This window comes from Semicossyphus pulcher, unplaced genomic scaffold (genome assembly GCF_022749685.1).
Source record: "Semicossyphus pulcher isolate SPU_LCO1_2020_fin unplaced genomic scaffold, fSemPul1.0.p SCAF_1, whole genome shotgun sequence".
In the NCBI taxonomy this organism is placed as follows: domain Eukaryota; kingdom Metazoa; phylum Chordata; class Actinopteri; order Labriformes; family Labridae; genus Semicossyphus; species Semicossyphus pulcher.
The window spans coordinates 7,836,465-7,855,701 of record NW_027211603.1 but is presented as its reverse complement, the minus strand read 5'-3'; the positions used below and the strand labels follow the sequence as shown (position 1 = coordinate 7,855,701).

Below are 19,237 nucleotides of genomic sequence, written 5' to 3'. Positions count from 1 at the left end.
CACACAACAAAATGTGTTAGAAAGAGAAGTGTAACTTTTTACACAGTGCATTTTAATTTAAGCATCCCCAGGTGTTATTGAAGTTGGAGAATGTTTAATTGTGATAACTCCAGTGATGGTGGTAATGCGTAACAAAGTAATCCGTTGGAGTACTCAGACTACTTTTTCGTTGTGAGGAGTAACATAACGCGTTCCTTCTGCAAGCACTGTTTTTGTTTCTGTCCTACTTCTTGGCAGGTAGCTGTGTACATAGTTGTGTCAGTTCACATGCGTGGCTAGCATCAACTAGCGAGATGGCAGAGAGGATAGTGTTTACTTCTTGGAAATATTATTTAGAATTTTTGGGCGAAAAAATTACGGTGAAATGTAAGCTGCGTCTGGAGGATACGTGGTCGTCAGCTGCAAAGAGCTCTACTGCAAATTTAAAGAAGCATCTGCAAGCTAAACACAGCTCCGCAATAATGGGGGGAACTAAGAGCCTGTGTTGTATTGTTGTCATGGAAACAGCTGTCCCTAATACTGTATGCCTCTGCCCAGTTCCCTGTCAGATTGTTAGCATAATAAAGAGCTGTAAAGGTTATACTGCGTCTGTCATTCCTGTTAGAGTGACAGGCTGCAGAGTTACAGATTATGGGCCGTAGACGAGGCGATGCAATGATGATAGAGTCAATTAATTCAAAGGTAGACACTGTCTGCTACACGCCGTCCCGATAATATAACGCATACGTGTATCGAGTAGCAAAGGAGGTTTTAATTACTGGTAACACAAAAATAATTGGATGTGTTACTTATCTCAGTAGGTAACGCAGTAACATAACAGTTAGCATTGTCCAAATGAGTATCTACACACTTAAACTACTACATGCTCATTCTGTCAGTGTTTATTTTGACTGAACCGTTGGTCTTATGTGTGCTAATACATTTCACAGAAATGTCACTGTGTCATGACAAGGAAAACTGCCAGAGTCAATTTTCCCCAATGTTGACTCCCATAAAAACACCCAAAAGGAAGCAAGAATGATGCATTTTTGTTCTGTGTAATGGATTTATCATCTTGGATAAACTTTTGGCAGTGTTCACCCAAGAATTCCAGAGGTGTTTCCACGCCTAAGCAGGTCTTGCTCCTGGCAGAACAGACAGACACTGACAGCCATTCAGACAGGCTTGGAAATGTTGAGCAAACAGCACTTCTCCTAAACACCTTGTTTATGCTGCTACTACCCACAGAGTTCAGCCATAACGTGACAACATGAAAAGAAAGCACAAGTGACAACCACCACCCCTGCCTGTCACACTTGTATCATTCTTTCCCCTGGCTGAGCCAAGGGGAAAACAGCCAGCTAATGTAGTAATTTGACAAGCAGGAGGCTAGTGTTCGGCGGATACACACAGGGTTGTTATTTGCCTTGCAGTTAAGGATAGGGTCAACACAGGTTATCAAAACCCAGCAGAGGTTGTTTTGCACTGAAAAGGACAAAGCAGCAGGTCATAGTTTGTGAGAATGAGCTCTAATGGAGAGATTTAAAGTGTGGTTGATATTGTGGAGGCTGTATCGAGAGAAAAAGGTGTCAGAGTAGATGAGGAGGTCAGCTCCGGTCAGTGGCTGCAGGGGTTTTGTTTACACACCATAGCTACGAGCATTTATATAAATAGCAACTCCACAAAATCCCTCTTTGAGATTCTCAGCTGTGTTCGTCTTTGTAAACATTCTCATCAGACATAAATTAGTGAGCAACAAATTATAACCATGGAAATTCTCACAACAATGGAGGCTACTGTTGAAAATGGTAGTCTGCTAATCAGCAAGTTCATGCAGGTGCTGTTTGCTGGCTCAGCTACAAAATCCACAAGTATTAATGAAAGAATACCTGACTGTTATATTCTTGGCAGCCTTCACAGATATAAACATTCCTTGGATACATCAATGGGGAGAGCATTTTATGTTGTAATGTTTTAGTAACGACTGAAAGCACTTCTATATTTTTAATCTGCTTACACCTGGTGCAAAATCAAATCCCTGGCAGAATTGAGTCAGTTGTTGCAGATAGCTTCAAATATTCACATTAATAAAGGTGTCAGACATTGATCAAGATTAGGCTCTGTTCTATTTACTTTATGTATAAATAGAGCTTATTGTCCATTGTGGTGTCCGTTTCTATGCAGACGATACTATGTCGTATGTTATCAGTCCTAACCAAAAAAAAACATCACCAGACACAGCATCTTTAATGAAACTGAAGCTTATTCCAAACTCCAAAAAGTGAGAATTATACAAGAGTACAGAGCTTAAATGTCCCAACTCAACAAACTTTACTCTTAACAGAAATCTTATAGTTGATGTGCATCACTTTAAGAACTTGAGAATTTGGTTTGATAGCAGATTGTCTGACAAAAATCATGTTCAAATCTTGTTCTGTTATACTTATACACATAAATATCAATGACGTGCACGAACAGTGTATGTATAGTGTACTGTTTATTAGTTAAAGTTCATACTGTCAGAGTTCAGACTCGTTTCAGAAGGGTCTAAAAATCTCGTTTCATAAGGCGTCCCACAGGGATAAAGATTAGGCCCCCTGCTGTTTACTGTATGCTTAAAATATGTTTATTTTCACACTAAACTTTGCAATGTCCATGACCAAAGCACAGCGTTTGATGCTCCAATTCCAACCTGTAGTCAACCAAATGTAACAGAAACAGTACTGCGTTACAAGTATTATGCTAGCAGAATGTCCCACAAAAACATCTCTGCCCAAAACCTAAAGCTGAAGCATTTATCCACTTTAAAAAACAAAAAACCTTCTACAATCTGCTGCTTTATCTCCTTTGAGTTGTGGCAATATTTTGTATTCTGCTGCCACTACCCTGAAACCAAAGGATACAACTCACCACAGGTCAATGCAGTTCATTACTGGAGGCAGCTATAGCCCTGACCACTGCGTGTTATACTAAAATGCCTTACGGTTATCACAGGCATCAGCATACATGTATTTTAATTTATAGGGCCATGCTATCTACTGCAGGTTGTCGAGATACCTACTGTCCTTAGTTGAGACATGGCAATGGTGCATTTACTGGCAGCCTGTATTTTTAAAATTTACAGCATATATTATAATTCTTTGTATGTGTGGTCGTAGTTGCTGTTGGATTATACTCACATTACATCGATATAACTGGATTAAAAGATGTCTTATTTTGCTACCAACAAAGGCTGCTGTCTAATCGCTCTTTGCCATGGACTAAAGACTCTCATTGGCCTTTTACCTCATCATCTCTCTCGCTCGTCCTTTCTCCCTTTCTCTCCACTGTCTATCCGAGGCCGCCTCTAATCAGCAGGCCTTGAGCTCTCAGAAAGGTCACTCTGTCCCTTTGATGGTGTTTTGATTCATCCCTTCCTCTTTTCTCCCCCTCCCACCCTCCCCTTTCACCCCCTTTCTCTCACAGGGAAGCTGGAGAGTCACTACCACCAGGGTGCCAAGAAGGGGCTGGTCGCATCAGCTGCAGAGTGATGTCAGAGGAGAAGCTGAGGAGGAAAATCAGAGTCTGATCACACGGGAACATGAAAAATGTTGTTTATGGCCACATGTTCTACTGGGTTGTCCAAACATTTTATAAGGAGTTGTAATACCTTATTTATCATTTCCAGATCTATGTGCATTAAAATCACTGGCATTCGCATTTTACTAAAGGTTGAGGTTAAAAGGTTGCAGATTATATATAATAAGTTTGGTACATTTCTTCATTATACATTCTGCTCTGTCTCACATTTGATTGTGGAAAATAAAACGTTCCAAAGGCTTAACTTCTGCTTCTTTTATTTCATTTAAAATTGGAAAAAAAGTAAAGGCTCATATTTTATCCAAGAGCCTTTAACCACAAGGTAAAGGCGGCCTCATCCTCCTCTTCCTCAGCTATTACCCTTTTCACACCTAAGGCCCCATTTAGACCAACAATAGCCCTGTGTTTAAAAACACAGCCTCCTCATTCGTGTCAATGAGACCATTGCATCGACACAGCAGGGGGGATGACGCAGAGGGCTCCAGCCAAGTAATGCAGGGTCGTCAAGCAAATCATTGCGCTCGTCACGCTCATCAGCGTAATCCAGCGTCACCCAGCAACACACTGTTTAGACTAATGAAATACATGCATGAGCACATCCCATACCTTGTAGCGTTTAAACTTTAGCATGTTGCTAATTCTGTTGTTTACCTCACAAGCGTTTAGGTCAAAGGGTAGATTATCGATGCGATGAGAACTTCTCTGAGTTTTACAGTTCTGCCTCATAGCAGTATAAACCACCTTCTGTTAAACCCTCAAACTCATGAGTGGCTTCTTGAGTGGCAACTACTCTATTCCCCTGTACCTGTGATGTCACACCTATGCGGGGGCAGAAACAACTTTGGGTTTTAGGATTTTCTGTCCAAACAGCTTCTGTGCTTCCTGCTCACTACCACAAAGGCAAACACTGGAGTTCTTTAAAGTAAGATTTAAGATTGCAGTTTTGGTTAGGTGTAACTATGAGTGACACCTTTGGATACTGGTGATAATGTCAATAAAGTCTTAATAATACAGATCTAACCTGGGGTACGGAAATATCCCCTGAAATATAAATCTTTTAAGGCCATCATGACAACTAATATCTTCTTTACAAATTGCTGTAGCTATACAAGTACTTCTGCACAAATCAATTTCATCTTTAAAGTGCCCAAGACCAGCTGATTCACTCAAAGGTTGGGTTTGATGAACCTGGATTGTTGTGGCTCACTGTAGTGGCACCTGTGGGCAATGCAAATAGATACTTTTAGCACTTACCATCAGGGTTACCAGATAAGACAACAGACTCGCTCAATATGTCAGCATCTGCACTTCCTTTAAAAACAAACAAATATTCACTTTAACGTGTCTCTACATATCTCTCAAGTGCCCACATGTGATCAGGTCTCTTTTTAGCACCTGTTGAGGGTGTGAAATTCACATTATTTCTTGGCAGGGACCAAACTGGCTGTTTTTAACAGGTGGGAGGCAGTAATACACCTCCTACGCCAAACATACGCAGAGGACGTTGTGTTCTTCTTCTTTGGTTTTCCTGGCAGGTTAGAGACGACAGTTGAGTATTCGGTCCTTTAATGTATCCTAAATCACATTTTGGTACAAACTGATGAAAGAATGTGGCCGTGTACTCCCAGACCGCCTTCCACTGTTGTGTGAGCGATCAGATCACAGTGCGTTCCCGTAATGACTCCTGGGTACATTCAAACCTGTACTTAAGGCTGTCCACTTGTAATCGGATCATCCAGGACGCATGTTAATGCCTGGTGTAAACAGGGCCCTTAATCTCTTCAGGAGCCCAAACATGTACATAACATGCACGGCTAAATCTGAAAGCATTCCTTCAGACTTCTTTGAGGTCTTCTTTGCGTATATTCAAGTGCACAAAAGGTACTTGATACCATTTTTATTAAGCCTTCCCCTGGTTCATGTGCTGTCGTGACAGGCTCCTACTGATACTCTGCCTGTGCAATGTTATTTTGTGTTTGAATATTTTACCTGTTTGCACATCGCTGTGTTTATTCCCTTTCAAATGTGTTGAGTGGCATTTCCACTAAGCTGTTTCTTGCCCGAGGGTGTATTTCACCACGGTTAGAAAAGCATAGCATGAATCACCAGCTCACACACCCATCCTGAGTCGCTCTGTTTTTGCCTGTGCCTGGCATTGTAATTCGCTGTTGATTAGCTTAGATTTACTCTTGTTTGAGTTGCAGATTAGCTACAACTCCGCGCTCAACTCCATTCAGCATGAGAACGCATAATTGCACCAGCCCTCCCGGTAATCTCCCACCCAGAGAATGTAAGAGGTCTCTTTTGTAAAGTTTCTCCATAAAAGGTGGGATTTTTTTTTTTTTTTTCAGTGAGGCTGCTTAGGGAATTTACCAAATTCAGCCCCCAGTGAATCAACAGTGACAGCTCCTTGCCCTGTGGGTGGCCTCTTCTTCTGTCTTCCACATCGGGGGCATTGCAGCAGACGAGAACAGACACCCAAGTTCACACAAACAAGGGCTCTGTGCTGTAATGCTCAACAATTAAGCACATGCAGTTTTTACTAAGCCTCTTTAGATAAAACCATAAGATCATGTGCTGTTGGTTTTCATGCACAAAAGATGTGATGTACTTGTGAGAAAGAAATGCACTCAGTGATCCAGCAGATTTTAAACAGTCTGTTTAACAGAGCTGTGTAAGAGGTAATATTGGCAGCTAATCAATCTGGATTTGAAGGTATAGTGTAACTAAAGTGTTTGTTCGCCTTTTTGGCAGCGACTAAGATAAGAACACTAATACCATAAGAAGCTACAGCCAGTTAGCTTAACACATAGACTGGAAACAGGCAAAACAGCTAGCTTGCCTCTTTCGAACTGCAACATAATCCGCCTGCCGACACCTCTAACCCTTACAAATTAACACATTACAGCTCATTTGTTTAATCCACAAAAAAACAAGAGAATTTGGTATTACACAAAGGATTATTTGCGGGGATATTCCTTGTTCAGGCACAGCTTTACCTAAAATCTCTGCTGGTTGCTGAGCAATTGCTCAAAGCCAAGACACAGTCTGGTACACAACCCCCGTAAAAGCACAGATGTCCTTGTAACCAAGCTTTAGAGGGGCTGGTAAGCAGATTTTGTTACCTTTGGATGGAGCAAGGCTCACTATTTACCATTCTTTTCAGTCTTTATGCTAAGCTAACACTCCCTATAGCTGTATGTGTCTTATTATCTCGGTCTCATACCAGAAAAATGTTGAGCTTTTGATTTAAATCAGTGGTGTTTCTATGTGTGCCCGAGGCTTCTTCTGCTACATCACAAACCAACCACCCTGCTGTTAATGATGCCGGCGGATATAGGGGAAAGGGTTGGGGGGAAATCATGGAGTGTGTGAAGCAATGCAACAAGCATCGCTTCATCATTCTTGAGCACCAGTAAGAAGTCCAGCTTCCAGTCCTGTCACCATCCAGCTTTCATCCATTTAGCAGGGGTTTTAAATTAGATTAGACATTAAAACAGGATAATTTACTTATTCATTCTGGTCTGAAAAGGATGCCCGGCTGAATTTCCTGATTGAAATTAAATGCAATTGACTCCAGTCCAGCAGTATGCCCTCCTCACCATCAAGCCAAGTTTCCAGTTGTAGAAGCAGCAGGACCTTTGTGTGCTTGCTGAGAGACTGATTGGACTGAGGGCGCGAGGTCCCATCCCCCCATCCCCACAGGCCTGGAAGAGAAATTAGGCTTTGGAGCACTTTAGAAGAGGTGGCAGCAGGCTGGGGAACAATACAACCTGGGAACGGCTTGTGGCTCATCCATCTCCTAATGTGTCACAGACTGCTGCCTGTCGAGGCAGGGAGGAAGAACAGAGGAAATATTTAGGAAAGGTTATTGTCAGTAGTGGCTCATTGAAGACAAATTGACGGCAGAATTGGATCCACTGAAATTATCACAGCAGTCCCTCATTACATCAACACCATCGGAAGACATCACACACACAGTAACTCACCATTTTCACGAACCCAACAGGAAATAATCTCAGCGATTTGTACAGCAATTTAAAGGGTAGATTTGGGAAACACAGCTACTCAATTTCTTAATGAGAGGATTGATATCACTCTTATATCTGTAAGGGAAATACTGCTGGAGCACAGACTGTATAAAAGAACGTGATATCACCCATTGGTTGTGACCCCCCTCTTGAATCCTTGAGTTCAGCATTTTGTCCAACGCTATCTTGTTTCTTTTTTTTGTCGTAAGTTACCTTAGTAGGACAATGGGGTTGAAACAAAAGGTAGCCAGGCCCCTAAGGTATACCCTTCTCATCGTAGATTTACTCCCAGTGGGACCATGATTTACAGAAAGAACATCATGCTCTATTGAAGGAGACTTGAAACTAGTGGTTGAGACCATAAACGCATTAGGAAAATGTTTCCTGGGGTAATAAATCTTCTGAGGAGTAGGGTTGTTTTCTCATCTGGTTTCATATAATCGAAGTTGTTTGGCTACCAGTGTGGTTGCCCCTCCTAGCCATTAGAAAGAAGGCAGGTTTAAGGCAATTCTGCAGTGGCTTCACTTTTCAGTCCGAGAGGGTATGTCCTCGTCTTTTATCTAGTCCATGAGCTGTAAAGACTAGCTTGCTAGTTCAGCTTAACATTGCAAAAATGGGACTTGGCTAGCCTGTCATTTTGACACTGACCCTACCCAAAAAAAGTCAACGTACTAATCAGCCGGCTTTTGATTGTGTTGTAGGCAGATGTTTCTTTTAAACAAAGCCAGTTTAGCTGTTTCAAGCAAAGCTAAGCTAACTGGCTGCTGGCTAGCTCATATTTACAGTCAGGAAAGTCGTATCAATTTTCAACAACAAAGCAAAAATAAACTATTCTTTTAATCGCTCAATTTCCTTGGAGGTCTGTTGGTCCTAATGGATTTCCTGATAAGATACATTGCTGTAAGATCTATGGTTTACAGAGTTGTTAAGTAGTGCACAATCCCCTCCCTGCCGGCCTTTGTAGTGTCTCCAGTGCGTCATGGCTCGTCGGCTTTGGTGAGTCCTGAGGAACGAGGGGGGGCCCCGTCTGAGGAAGGGAGGCACAGGAACATTTGAAGGCTTTCTTCCCTCAAGGCATGTCAGTAAAACCCAGCGAGAGAGCTGAGCATGGATGCCTGGTTATCCTCGATGGGTGGGCAACAGTATATGTTGTGTAAATTACATTTTCCCACAAATTACTTTCATCAAAAGAAATCTGTTTTGTGCGTAAATCTGCACGGTAACAAGGCCAAACTGACTTTAAAAAAGGTTTCTGAGTGAATAAATCTGAGTCCTTGAAAGGAGCACAGATGCATAAATCCAATTAAAAATAGATTTCCTATCACAAATAGCTTTCACTTGCTGCCATTTGTAAAGATCTACTGATAAGCAATCAATTTAGCCCATGACCCTTTGACCTTGCTGAATGGGAGTGTACCTGCAACAAATGTAGTAGGGGCTGTTTAAAAATATTGGCAACATCAATTTTCCAAACAGAATATCACTGAAACGTGAAGTAAGTAATAAAAAGTCCAAGCAAAAAGAGACTTCAGTGTGCTGGGGTATAATGACCGTCCAGAGAAAGCCCCCACCAGGCGTTTTCACAGCTTCTCAGAGCTTTTTAACACACATGACGCCACACAGAAGACATCAGATGATCGTCTGTCTTCAAGGCGTCTCCTGTCACGAGGGCTAAAGCTCTGAACACAGTGATTTGTCAAGCTTTAGTCTCTTGAATATGTAAAATAGTCCCTTCCAGGCTTCTGTTTTCTTAGGGAGCAAGCACTGTAGCAGATACATAACATGATTACTCTGGATTAACTATTAGCATATTGCTATATGATAGACAATAAATGCTAACCCGCTTTTTGCCACAGGCTTACAAAATGTGCTCTTATTCTTCAGACTGTTACAACGTAATGATGTGACAGATGGGTAGATGTTTCATAAAACTGATGGAATATGGGGAGATAACAAAAGAACATTGTCAGAGATAAAACCCCCTTACAGACAATAAATCTGTTTCTAGATAGGATACAGTGAAGATATGTGTTGCAAAGGTCTCATGACTCTGGAATGATTTCTGTTTGAATAATTGGGTCAAAACCGAGCTTGTCCCAAATAAGATGTCATACAAATTAGAACACTGGGTGAAAAAGCTGTAATTTTCATTATTGATGTAGTTTTTGTCTGACACGGGACACAGATCATGTGCTGAAAATAATAAATGAACAATCTGTAAATCTACATTTTATTTCTGCTTCCTTAGATTTTGCCTTGTTCCACATTCATGTCACATGTTTGGCCTTAGAGAAGTCCAGGAACTAAATCTGTGTTACCACTTGGCTTTAGGATAATCTCCTCAGCTAAATGTGTACAGTTGTGTTGACGTTACTGTTCATTATTGATTCATTTCTTGGCTCTTATCCAATCTCCTGTTCAATAGAAAGTATTTCTCCTAAGCCTAATGCGTGTTGCGTGACTCCTATGCATTAAGCGCTAATGGCTGATAACCTTCGCTGGTGTTTGCATGGCTCCAACCAGACAATCAGGCCACACAGGTCCATCCATATAACAAGTCAAGTATAGCTATTTTAAAATCACTCCATCATTCACCCAGTCATGACTCTGTGTATAATGCACACTCAATGCTTTAATCAATAATTCGTAGTAGGTTGTAATTTTAGACACTTTTGGAGTCACTCAACAGTAATTAAAGGGTAACGGTAAAGTGCACATGACAGACTTGGCTTTTGTCATCCCAGTGGAGAATATACTCAGAAGTGGGACACTCAGAAGGTGTGAGGGTGGTAACAAATAGGTACACACAGATTGTGTTCCAAATCATTCACTTTTTCAATACTCTCTACAAATACGATACGATATACGATACGATATATGATGCGATATACGACACGATACACGATACACGACACAATATGATATATGATAAACAATACGATACGATACGATGCGATGCAATATGATATGCTAAGATATACGATACGATACGACTTCTTTTTTTCTCTAATTTTGCTCACATTTAATCTAAGATGTTCTGTGTAGAGAACAGACGACACTACAACACTCAGAATAAAGCCCTTTTAATATATATAGTCCACATATGCTCATTGTCTACAGCTAAGCTAGTGAGGCTTGTGCTTTGGGCTAAATGCTAACCTGATCACTCTGACAATGCCAACATGCTGGTGGTAATCAAGTGTAATCTTAATCGTTTTCACTAAATAAATGTTATGCTTTAGCATGTTAGCAATTGCTAATTAGCTCTAAACACAAGTACAGCTGAGACTGATGGGATCGTCATTAGTATTGCAGGTATTTAGTGTTTGATAATACTCCAAAGTTTAGGACTAAATAAAAATCTGAACCTGATAAAGGATCTTGAGGTATAAAAGGTCAAAGAATTATCAAAGTCATAAGGGGGCATGAATGTTCATCCAGAATTCTGTCAATCCAATATTTCATGAGGCTGTAATCCAATAAAGGTTCACATATTCCACTTCAAACCAGCGCTAGGATTCGGCCTCTAGGGGCCATGAGTCACTGTACCAATTTTGTGCAAATCCAATCTAATAGTGAGACATTGTCAGGACGACAGTGGCTTCAAGTAGATGTCATGTAGACACAAAAATCCAAGCACAACCTCTGAAATCATTCAGTAGCCTTTGTGTCATATCAAACTGGAGAATGGAAATGAATTGGGTCATGGTACCAACAATCTGATGAATCACTGGAATCTATTATTAATGTTGCTCACTTTATCCCATTACGTAGTTTATCCTTGGACTTGGATACCGCCATTTCCAAATGTGCTGCTCTGCTGTCAGTTGACACAGATCTTTCATTTTAACATGTGCTAAATAACAAGTCTCTAATAGATGGATTTCAAGGTTTTACAGTTTCTTTTATAGAGTAATGGAAAGATGATCACACAAATGGAGCCAGCCCCTCTGTGAATCCACATGGCTGGCTGATTAGCTCTTTCTCACTGATGGAAAACACATGGCGTCCACACAGCTCCTTCTTTTCAGGTCTCGGCAGCTAAAGCACTTCGGTTTGGAGCCTCGGCCTCGAAGGACAGTCGTCATCAGAAATGCGTCCCCTGCAGTCCCCCACTCGCCACTGACTGTTATTTAGCTCCTCAATGGAGGCTGGCTGCTCCCTTGGGAGGGCATGAGTGTGCCTGCCAGCAGGAATGCATTGGAAGCAATAGAGGAAGATGGAGTATGGATGGAGGATGGTGAGTTGCTGCTCCTGCTGCTGCTTTTCCCTCTGTGTGAAAATGAGTCCATTAATTCAGCCCCCTCCCCTCGCCTCTCCTCTCCCTGAGCCTGTTGTCTCTGTTTGTTAGCGAGATGATTCCTTCTGTCATGTCAAAGGCAACATTATCATATTCTTGTTGCCTGGGAAACCAGCGCAGAGAGAGACAACGACTTAAAGCCTTCATGGTGTTTGAAGCTGGTAAACATGAAAGGTTATCCGTGGAGCTGTGAGAGTTGGATTCCTAACGTATCTGAGAGGGGTTTTTTTTATTGCTGGAATCTTTTTATTTTCCGGCTCACTGAGAAATTCCCTCTTGGTTATTTGTTAATAGATTCACTTCTGTTAAATGAGAACAAGGCCTAGTTAGTCACAAAGGTAACTATTTAAATTTGCAATGATGCGTGTAGATCAAGTTCTGACCTCTTTCTGTTTTCTTTTGAGTAATCAGAGTTTTATCATCATTACAAGTTCTGCCTATTAAAAAGATTCATGTTTTACACAGGAAGAAAAACGTTACTTGAAATGACTTTCTAGCTTTAAATGAGTGTTAACTTTGGTGTCTTTATTACTATTTACTCTCTAAATGAAATGCAATTACAGTATGTCACAGATTATGCTTCACAGAGTTTATTACACAATGCTTTATTGATCACTATCTAATAATGCTTCTATTTAGGGTTTCTAAGCTGTAAATAACCACTCTATTAGTGTTTAATAAATCATTTAGTTTGGCTGTTGTTATCGATTATGAGCCATAAATATGACATATGTTTGTGTTGCTCGGTTGTGACAATCCCTTTAGTGTTTATCCTCCTCATGTACACTTGCCTTATCTTTTTATATAATAGAAAGGCCGCTTCAATGCACCGTTCAATTACAAATAAACTGAATCAACATCCACTTATCATCATTATTATATAACATTATTATACTGTTACTCATCACAAACCATATCAATAGACTTGGATTGTTATAACAACCATTTATTTATGACTTATTTACGTTAATATCTGCAGAGCAGATGGCTTATTAAAGAGGGGAACCATTTAGACTTTACTACCAACACGTATAACTGAATTATCACCAAGTGAGCATCAACCAAAGGACTCTTTACACACCAGGTGTAGCAAGTAAATCCTTAGAAACCCATAACCCCGCAAGTTACACCTTATAAAATAAAAGGTTTATTGTTCAAAAGTGATGCCATTAGTATTATTCGACTGTAACATACGGCTTTTGAAATGTAAGCCTTAAATAAAAAGCAATGCGGGCTTCAGTATTTAGCCTGACAATATTCAGGTCTATTATGTGCTTGCTGAAAATAACAGTTCCCAGCTGACATCTCAATACCAGGTGGTCATAAACAATTACACAATATCATGGACAGTGTGGCCAGAACTTTGGGGGTAAAAAAACCTGAGTGGAGACAGTGTAATTAAAAAGGTGAATTGTTATGCATATTATGCATACAGATGAGCTCATTGGCAATTGAGTTCTTAGTTCTCCTCAAACACACACTCATAAAAGTTTATTAAAACAAAATAAAAGGAAGGTACACATAATTTAAATTGTGTAACAATGTGTAAACTAAATAAATACAGGTTGAAGTGTGCACGAATAAACAGTGAAAAAATAAGCAGGTGGTGCCAATGCAGTACAAATGTATCTATATAATATGATTCAGATCTCTGTAATTCATACCATAAACTTTGGCACACTCACTTGGAAATACTTTGTGCAGCACTAACTATACACTACATACTTCATTACACTTAAAAATATATGTATGCTATTATACATACTGTAAAAAATACTATTTTATATTTTCTTTTTTTAATAGACAGATATACTGCTGTTTACCTGCTTTCTATAATTAATTCACATTCTATGTTCATTGTTATGAATCAAAAAACATATGACAAATTCCTTGTATGTGTAATCATATGCAATAAACCCACATTCTGAATTTGACTTTTATGTTAATTATAAATGTGGACCTTTTAAATTTGTCTTATAATAGACTTTAGACGACTCGGATTCTGACCTTAGTAATTCTTTAATATTTCCCCTGACCACCAGCATATTTGTTTTGTAATTGAACATATGATGCCAGTTTGGCTTGATGGTGGATATTCCTCGTTGATAACAGACAACTGAAATCACAGTCCGTTCAGTGCGGTTAATCCAGTTCCGTATCTTTAGCCCGGGCTCCGTGGACTGTGACAGTTCAATCCGACTGGAACGCCTCATCCTGGATTTCCTAACCGCTCCCGCTGCTGCTGGTTGGCTACATTGTATCAGTTCCCACACGAAGAACCACCACGGAGCTCATCCAGAAACGGTGAATTACGGAGGAATTAACCTGGATGGAACGTTACTCGCTGTGGGATTAATTTGCAGAAGGTCGCGGGATAGGACTGGACTTGTGTCGGGTCTGAGACGGCACCGATAAAATGCCCTCCGGACTCGGTTGTTTTCGATGTGGACGGTATCTCCAAGTGTGATGGCAGAAGTCCAGTGAATCGCTGGCCTCCCCTCCTCTCTTGTGTTGGATGTCTTGGGGAGTGCGCTGCCACTGGTTTCTGGTGCTTCAGATTTTTTTAGAGGTTTTATTGTAATTTAAACCCTTTACTCTGATTTGTTCTCTTTATGGAGTGCACACAACCATGGCCAGACCAGGGTTTGGAATAGGAGTGGCTAGTTAAGTCGGTAAGTTACTACATTTTTCTCTCTTTTCCCCCTCACTCTCTCATTGTTGATAGTGCTACGACTCGTTAGCCATTTAACGTTAGCCTCGCGTGCAAGGAGAGCTGGCTAGCTTCACACCATACAGCCAACACAGCATGCAGCAGCAAGCTAGCCAAGGCTGACTGCACTCTGAGCTCATTGTTTCACTCTGCCAGATAGCGTACTAGTCACATTAGCTCATTACACCAAGCTAAGTTAGCCCTGATAGCTGCTTGAAGTTCAACCAAGGTGCAAACATGTAAAACTGGTATCTTAATCTGCTGCTAAGTTAAAATACTAACTAATGCAATTTAACTTCAGTTCACGGGTGGTAACGGTCAGCTGGAGGAGAATAACGTTTATTTGTTCTAAAGGGAATCCCCTCTCCTGCCTGACCTAATTATTTTCCATTTAAAGTTAAATGTAAGTCAATAAATGTTATGTGGAAACATTAGTTTGACTCAGTTAAAGCTGCCGATTCCAACAGTGTGGTGCCTGCAGTGTGTCCCAAGCTACATGAAACATGTCACTCTCGAGGTTTTAACAGAAAGTGAGAATAAACGTGCTGTGGCTCTGACTATTTGAACCCCACGTTTCACTTCCGCTACTGGTACTATTGTAACAACAATGGGAATCATGTAAGAAGTTATAGCCAGCAGAGCAAAGTCTTCTCCAGTGGAAGCTGAGGGGACAAGAGCTCATGAAAGGGTGGATTGTGGTCTAATAAACCTTTAGTCAGGGCTCTGACAAAACATTTAGGAGCCTTTTCTCCATATTCTTATTGTTGGCTCATGTTGTTGGGGCTGTCTCATCTCAGTGAACTGAGTCATTCAATTAAAGCACAATATTTTTTTTTTTACAAGACCACTATGGGCTAACCCTGTGGTCTGTGCTGCTCCATAGAGTATGACAGCACTACATTAAAGACTGGCCAAGGAGTCTGAAGCCCTTTACTCTGCTTGGATAAAATAGCTCTTAATTGCACAATTATATATTTCTCGCTATGTGTAACTACAAGCCCTGATTGAGAAATTGTTCCTGTCTATCCAACACAGGTTAACCCCTCTTAAATAGAGCAGTTTTTGTTTATAGTTGAAGTGGGCATATTTGCATAAGGCAAAGGTGTTGGTTTGTGTAGACAATATTTTGACACGCCTCGTCTATCCTCTAAGAACCATATAGCCTCTGGGGGTGACGGACCCATTTTTGGGGCTTCTGGTGTAGTATGAATTAAAAGGTATTTGGGCCAAGACTTCCTTTTCTTTATGTTAGTTATTGTTTACAGTCAGTCTAGCATATTGAGTTGCATAAATGGAGTTAGAGTGGAGAGAGGCTATCTAAGACCAGGTCGTTATCAGCAATCATATTCAGACATCTAGTTTAAATAAACATGTTACAAAGTCCTCAGGTGATTCCTACATTTCTGCCAGTGTTTTCCTGCGTAGAACCCAATGAAGCCCAATGAAACACAAATAGAACAAACTACTCTTACCACAAAAAAAAACCCAGAATGTTTCAGACTCCAATAACCTTATCCTTCACCTAGAGATTCTACATTCATATGCAGATCAATCAGCCACTTAATCCCTACTCTTTGCAAAGCCTTGTTCATTGGTCCCACTCCACCACTGCCAACAGTTAAAGTAATATAGTTGGTTGTTCACGTATGTTATTCGGGTAGTGTTTGTGTTTTTACTAGAACAACTGCTTTGTGCTTACAATGCAACGTTTAAGGTCCTCCACCTGTCCTGACCAAATGAATGGACTTGTAGTCTCAATGAGGCTTAAGCATTACCTCAAAAGGGCCATTTTTTTCTGGCAGTGCCAAATAAAAATCAATTCAAGTTTGCTAGATCAGACAGATACATTTATCGGGAGTGTATTGCTGATCGGTGCAGGTGAGCATATTCCAAAAGATTTGAAAAAGTAGCAGCTCTCGATAGGTCGGGTTTAAGAGGATAACACCTGCACAAGGATTGGCTCATTTGGATCAGTTGGCATCGGCTGTTTGTTTGTAAATTTAAACTGGTTGCTGAGATATTTAATCTCCTATTGTCCGTACTATTTGTTCAGATAATGTACCAATCACCAAGAGAGAAAGGAAACCTTGAGTATTTGGCAGTGAAGCATTTTACTTGTTCCTAAAGAGCCTCAAGCATTAGCGGCTAATGCAGCAGTTAAATTTCAAATATCAGTTTGGCAGCTCCATTGTCCGGGTGTGGCAGTAACTCTGGGCAGGAGCTGCTTAATGCAGGCGTAAAATATTACCTGGAATCGCACAATAGTAAAAGTTCTTCACTGTAACTAATCTACTTTGCGTCAGTGTGTCATGCAATAATCACGGCTGATTTGCAGTGGGCATTTATCCAGTATTTTTGACGTTGGGAGTTTTTATTGCACACCATCCAGTTAGCTTGAAGCAGACTTGTGGTTTTGTAGTACTTAACGCTTTGTGGCAGAGGTCAGTTGGCAGAAAGCAATTGGTGTAGTTAAATTGTAGCCTTGGTGTAGCCCTTGGCAGTCATTGCAGCTTGTTAGTTGTTAATAATTCTAGGTCTTGCACAGTAAGCTAGGTCGACACAGTACACAATACAAGACGTAGCAATAGAACTCTGTCAAACCCAAAAGGTTTTTTAAATTGCCATGGATTTTTCTCACAAATAAAAATAATTAAGCTGGCACGATGATTGTTGGAGCGCTGGTGTTCATAATAATTCCAGTACTTCTTCAGAGATAATGTGTTATATCTTCTGTTCTGACAAGTAAAATTCAGCTCACTGTGAAGCAGGGAGCTGCCACTGCTTCCTCTCCAACTGAGTACCTTTTCAAAGCCAGTTCCTCTCCATCTGATTACCTTTTCTTTGCAGTAATTTGTTCTAATCATTGTAAGGGTGTTAGGAGCCTTGTTGTAGCACGTCAGACACATTTTATACAACGTGAAAGACGGAGACATCAGTCGTAAAGTAGAAGAGAATTTAAGACTCTAAGCTCTACGTAAAAACATGACATTTTGTAGTTGAAAGGGATGTGTAAATTTGTCCAACTCTTGGATGTGTGCCGAACATGAACATGAGAGCAACGCTACTAAAATATTTTCGTTTCTTTTTTCACCGGCTTGAATTCTGTGATAACTATGCTGCTGGGATGTGACCTTTTCTTACTGGGGGGTGCATTGAAACAACCAATCGTGACAGTGACTGATGCATCTGTGTGTGGCTTTAAATCCAGTGTGTTTCAGAATCGGCTTTAGTGGCCAGGGCTGTGCTTCTCTTTGTGCTGACAAGATGGACTCTCAAGGATATATGCAAAATCCAGTTATGTTTTTCCCCCCCAAAATGTTGCCTAGCGTTTCATCTTTTTAAAATCAGTTCCACGTAAAGCTGCATATCAAAGAAACCGTGTAGAAGACGAGAATTTAACAGTGTTTGTTTAGAGGTCCGGGGCATCAGATTAGTCCAGGACAAGGGGATTATGTTGGCTTTGTAAGGCTCCCGTCATCTCATGGCTGCACACCAGCTGATGGCAAAGTAAGAAAGGATTTAGCCTATATCCTTAAAGGTAGCTGGTAATTTGAACGATTTCAGTTACCTTTTAAAACCACTTGGATGAAGCCATTTTCTTTGGTTTAATGCATACCCTCATATGCACAATATTCTTGGTATTTACTGTGGTAAAGATTAAGAAACGCCTGCTTAATAGGAAGTATATGAATTCCTTAATACCCTATGGGGAGTCAATATAAGCCTCATAATATAGTTAGTGTCATTAGACGTGTTAAGATGAGATAGAGCACCTTCTGTAGTATAAAACATCCTACAGTGTTCCCCCAAGGTTGAGCTTTATTTGAAGTGGTCCTCCCTAAGTGTTGGGGGATGGGCTTGTTTAAGCGCTGGTGAGAAGCTCCCACATCCAGCACAGCTTTACAAGACCCAGCTGCCAGATAGCAGTCAGTAAATGTAATTTCAAATCAATGCAGAGGCACATCGCAGACCTTTTTTCTTACAAATCTGCACTGCGTTTCACTGTTAGCCATTTATAAAGACGAGTTAATGCACAGGACGTGAGCAATGCTTTAGTTCCAGGATCTTTTTTTTCTAGTGCTTTTAATATTTGTCAATACATGGTGTAGTTGTGAGTCAATTAGTCAATGAACAGGGAGTGAACAGGAAGAGGATTGTCTTCCTTGGTTAGCTTATTTGTAGAGAATACTGCTAACGAGCAGTATTGCTGAACAGCACAACCAGAAATCTCTTTGTTTGTCTTGTGACTCATGTTGAGGTCGATCTACGTCTGACAAAACTCATTCGAGCCCATCAGGAAGCAAATGTGGACGTCCTCTTTATAGTTCTGAAAAGTCAGTTTCCACCCAAACACAGTGAGACACAATCTTGTGAGTTTTCCACTAAAATGTGGTCGGCAGTGTTTTCAAATGTTTTTTGTTCAAGGGGGTTAAAAAAGCAGGAGTAGTGTGGGAAGAGTTATTACAAACTAGATCTTTGTGTGGACGCAGACCAATTAGCTTGTAATCAAAAAGCTTCTTCTGGTTAGCTTTAATTGCTCTGTGTTTGTATACTTATTGCCCCATCTGTCCTTCCCTTCGATAGACTAGCTTGGGACTCTCTTACTGGGGGCAAATGTGACTGCGTTGGCCACAAAAA

General features: G+C 40.6%; 2 protein-coding genes across 2 annotated transcripts in view; both read left to right on the top strand.

Annotated features, from left to right (window-relative positions):
• trip4 (thyroid hormone receptor interactor 4) overlaps window positions 1–3,793 on the top strand; it is an 88,783-nt gene extending 84,990 nt beyond the window's left edge. The window contains exon 13 of the mRNA XM_069661041.1: window positions 3,445–3,793. Coding sequence (XP_069517142.1) covers window positions 3,445–3,509 — 65 coding nt within the window. The 3' untranslated portion in view covers window positions 3,510–3,793. The remainder of the gene's footprint in view (window positions 1–3,444) is intronic.
• A 10,365-nt stretch (window positions 3,794–14,158) lies between these two features.
• Window positions 14,159–19,237, top strand: part of znf609b (zinc finger protein 609b) — an 84,633-nt gene continuing 79,554 nt past the window's right edge. The window contains exon 1 of the mRNA XM_069656010.1: window positions 14,159–14,561. The gene's annotated coding sequence lies outside the window, so the exon portion shown is untranslated. The remainder of the gene's footprint in view (window positions 14,562–19,237) is intronic.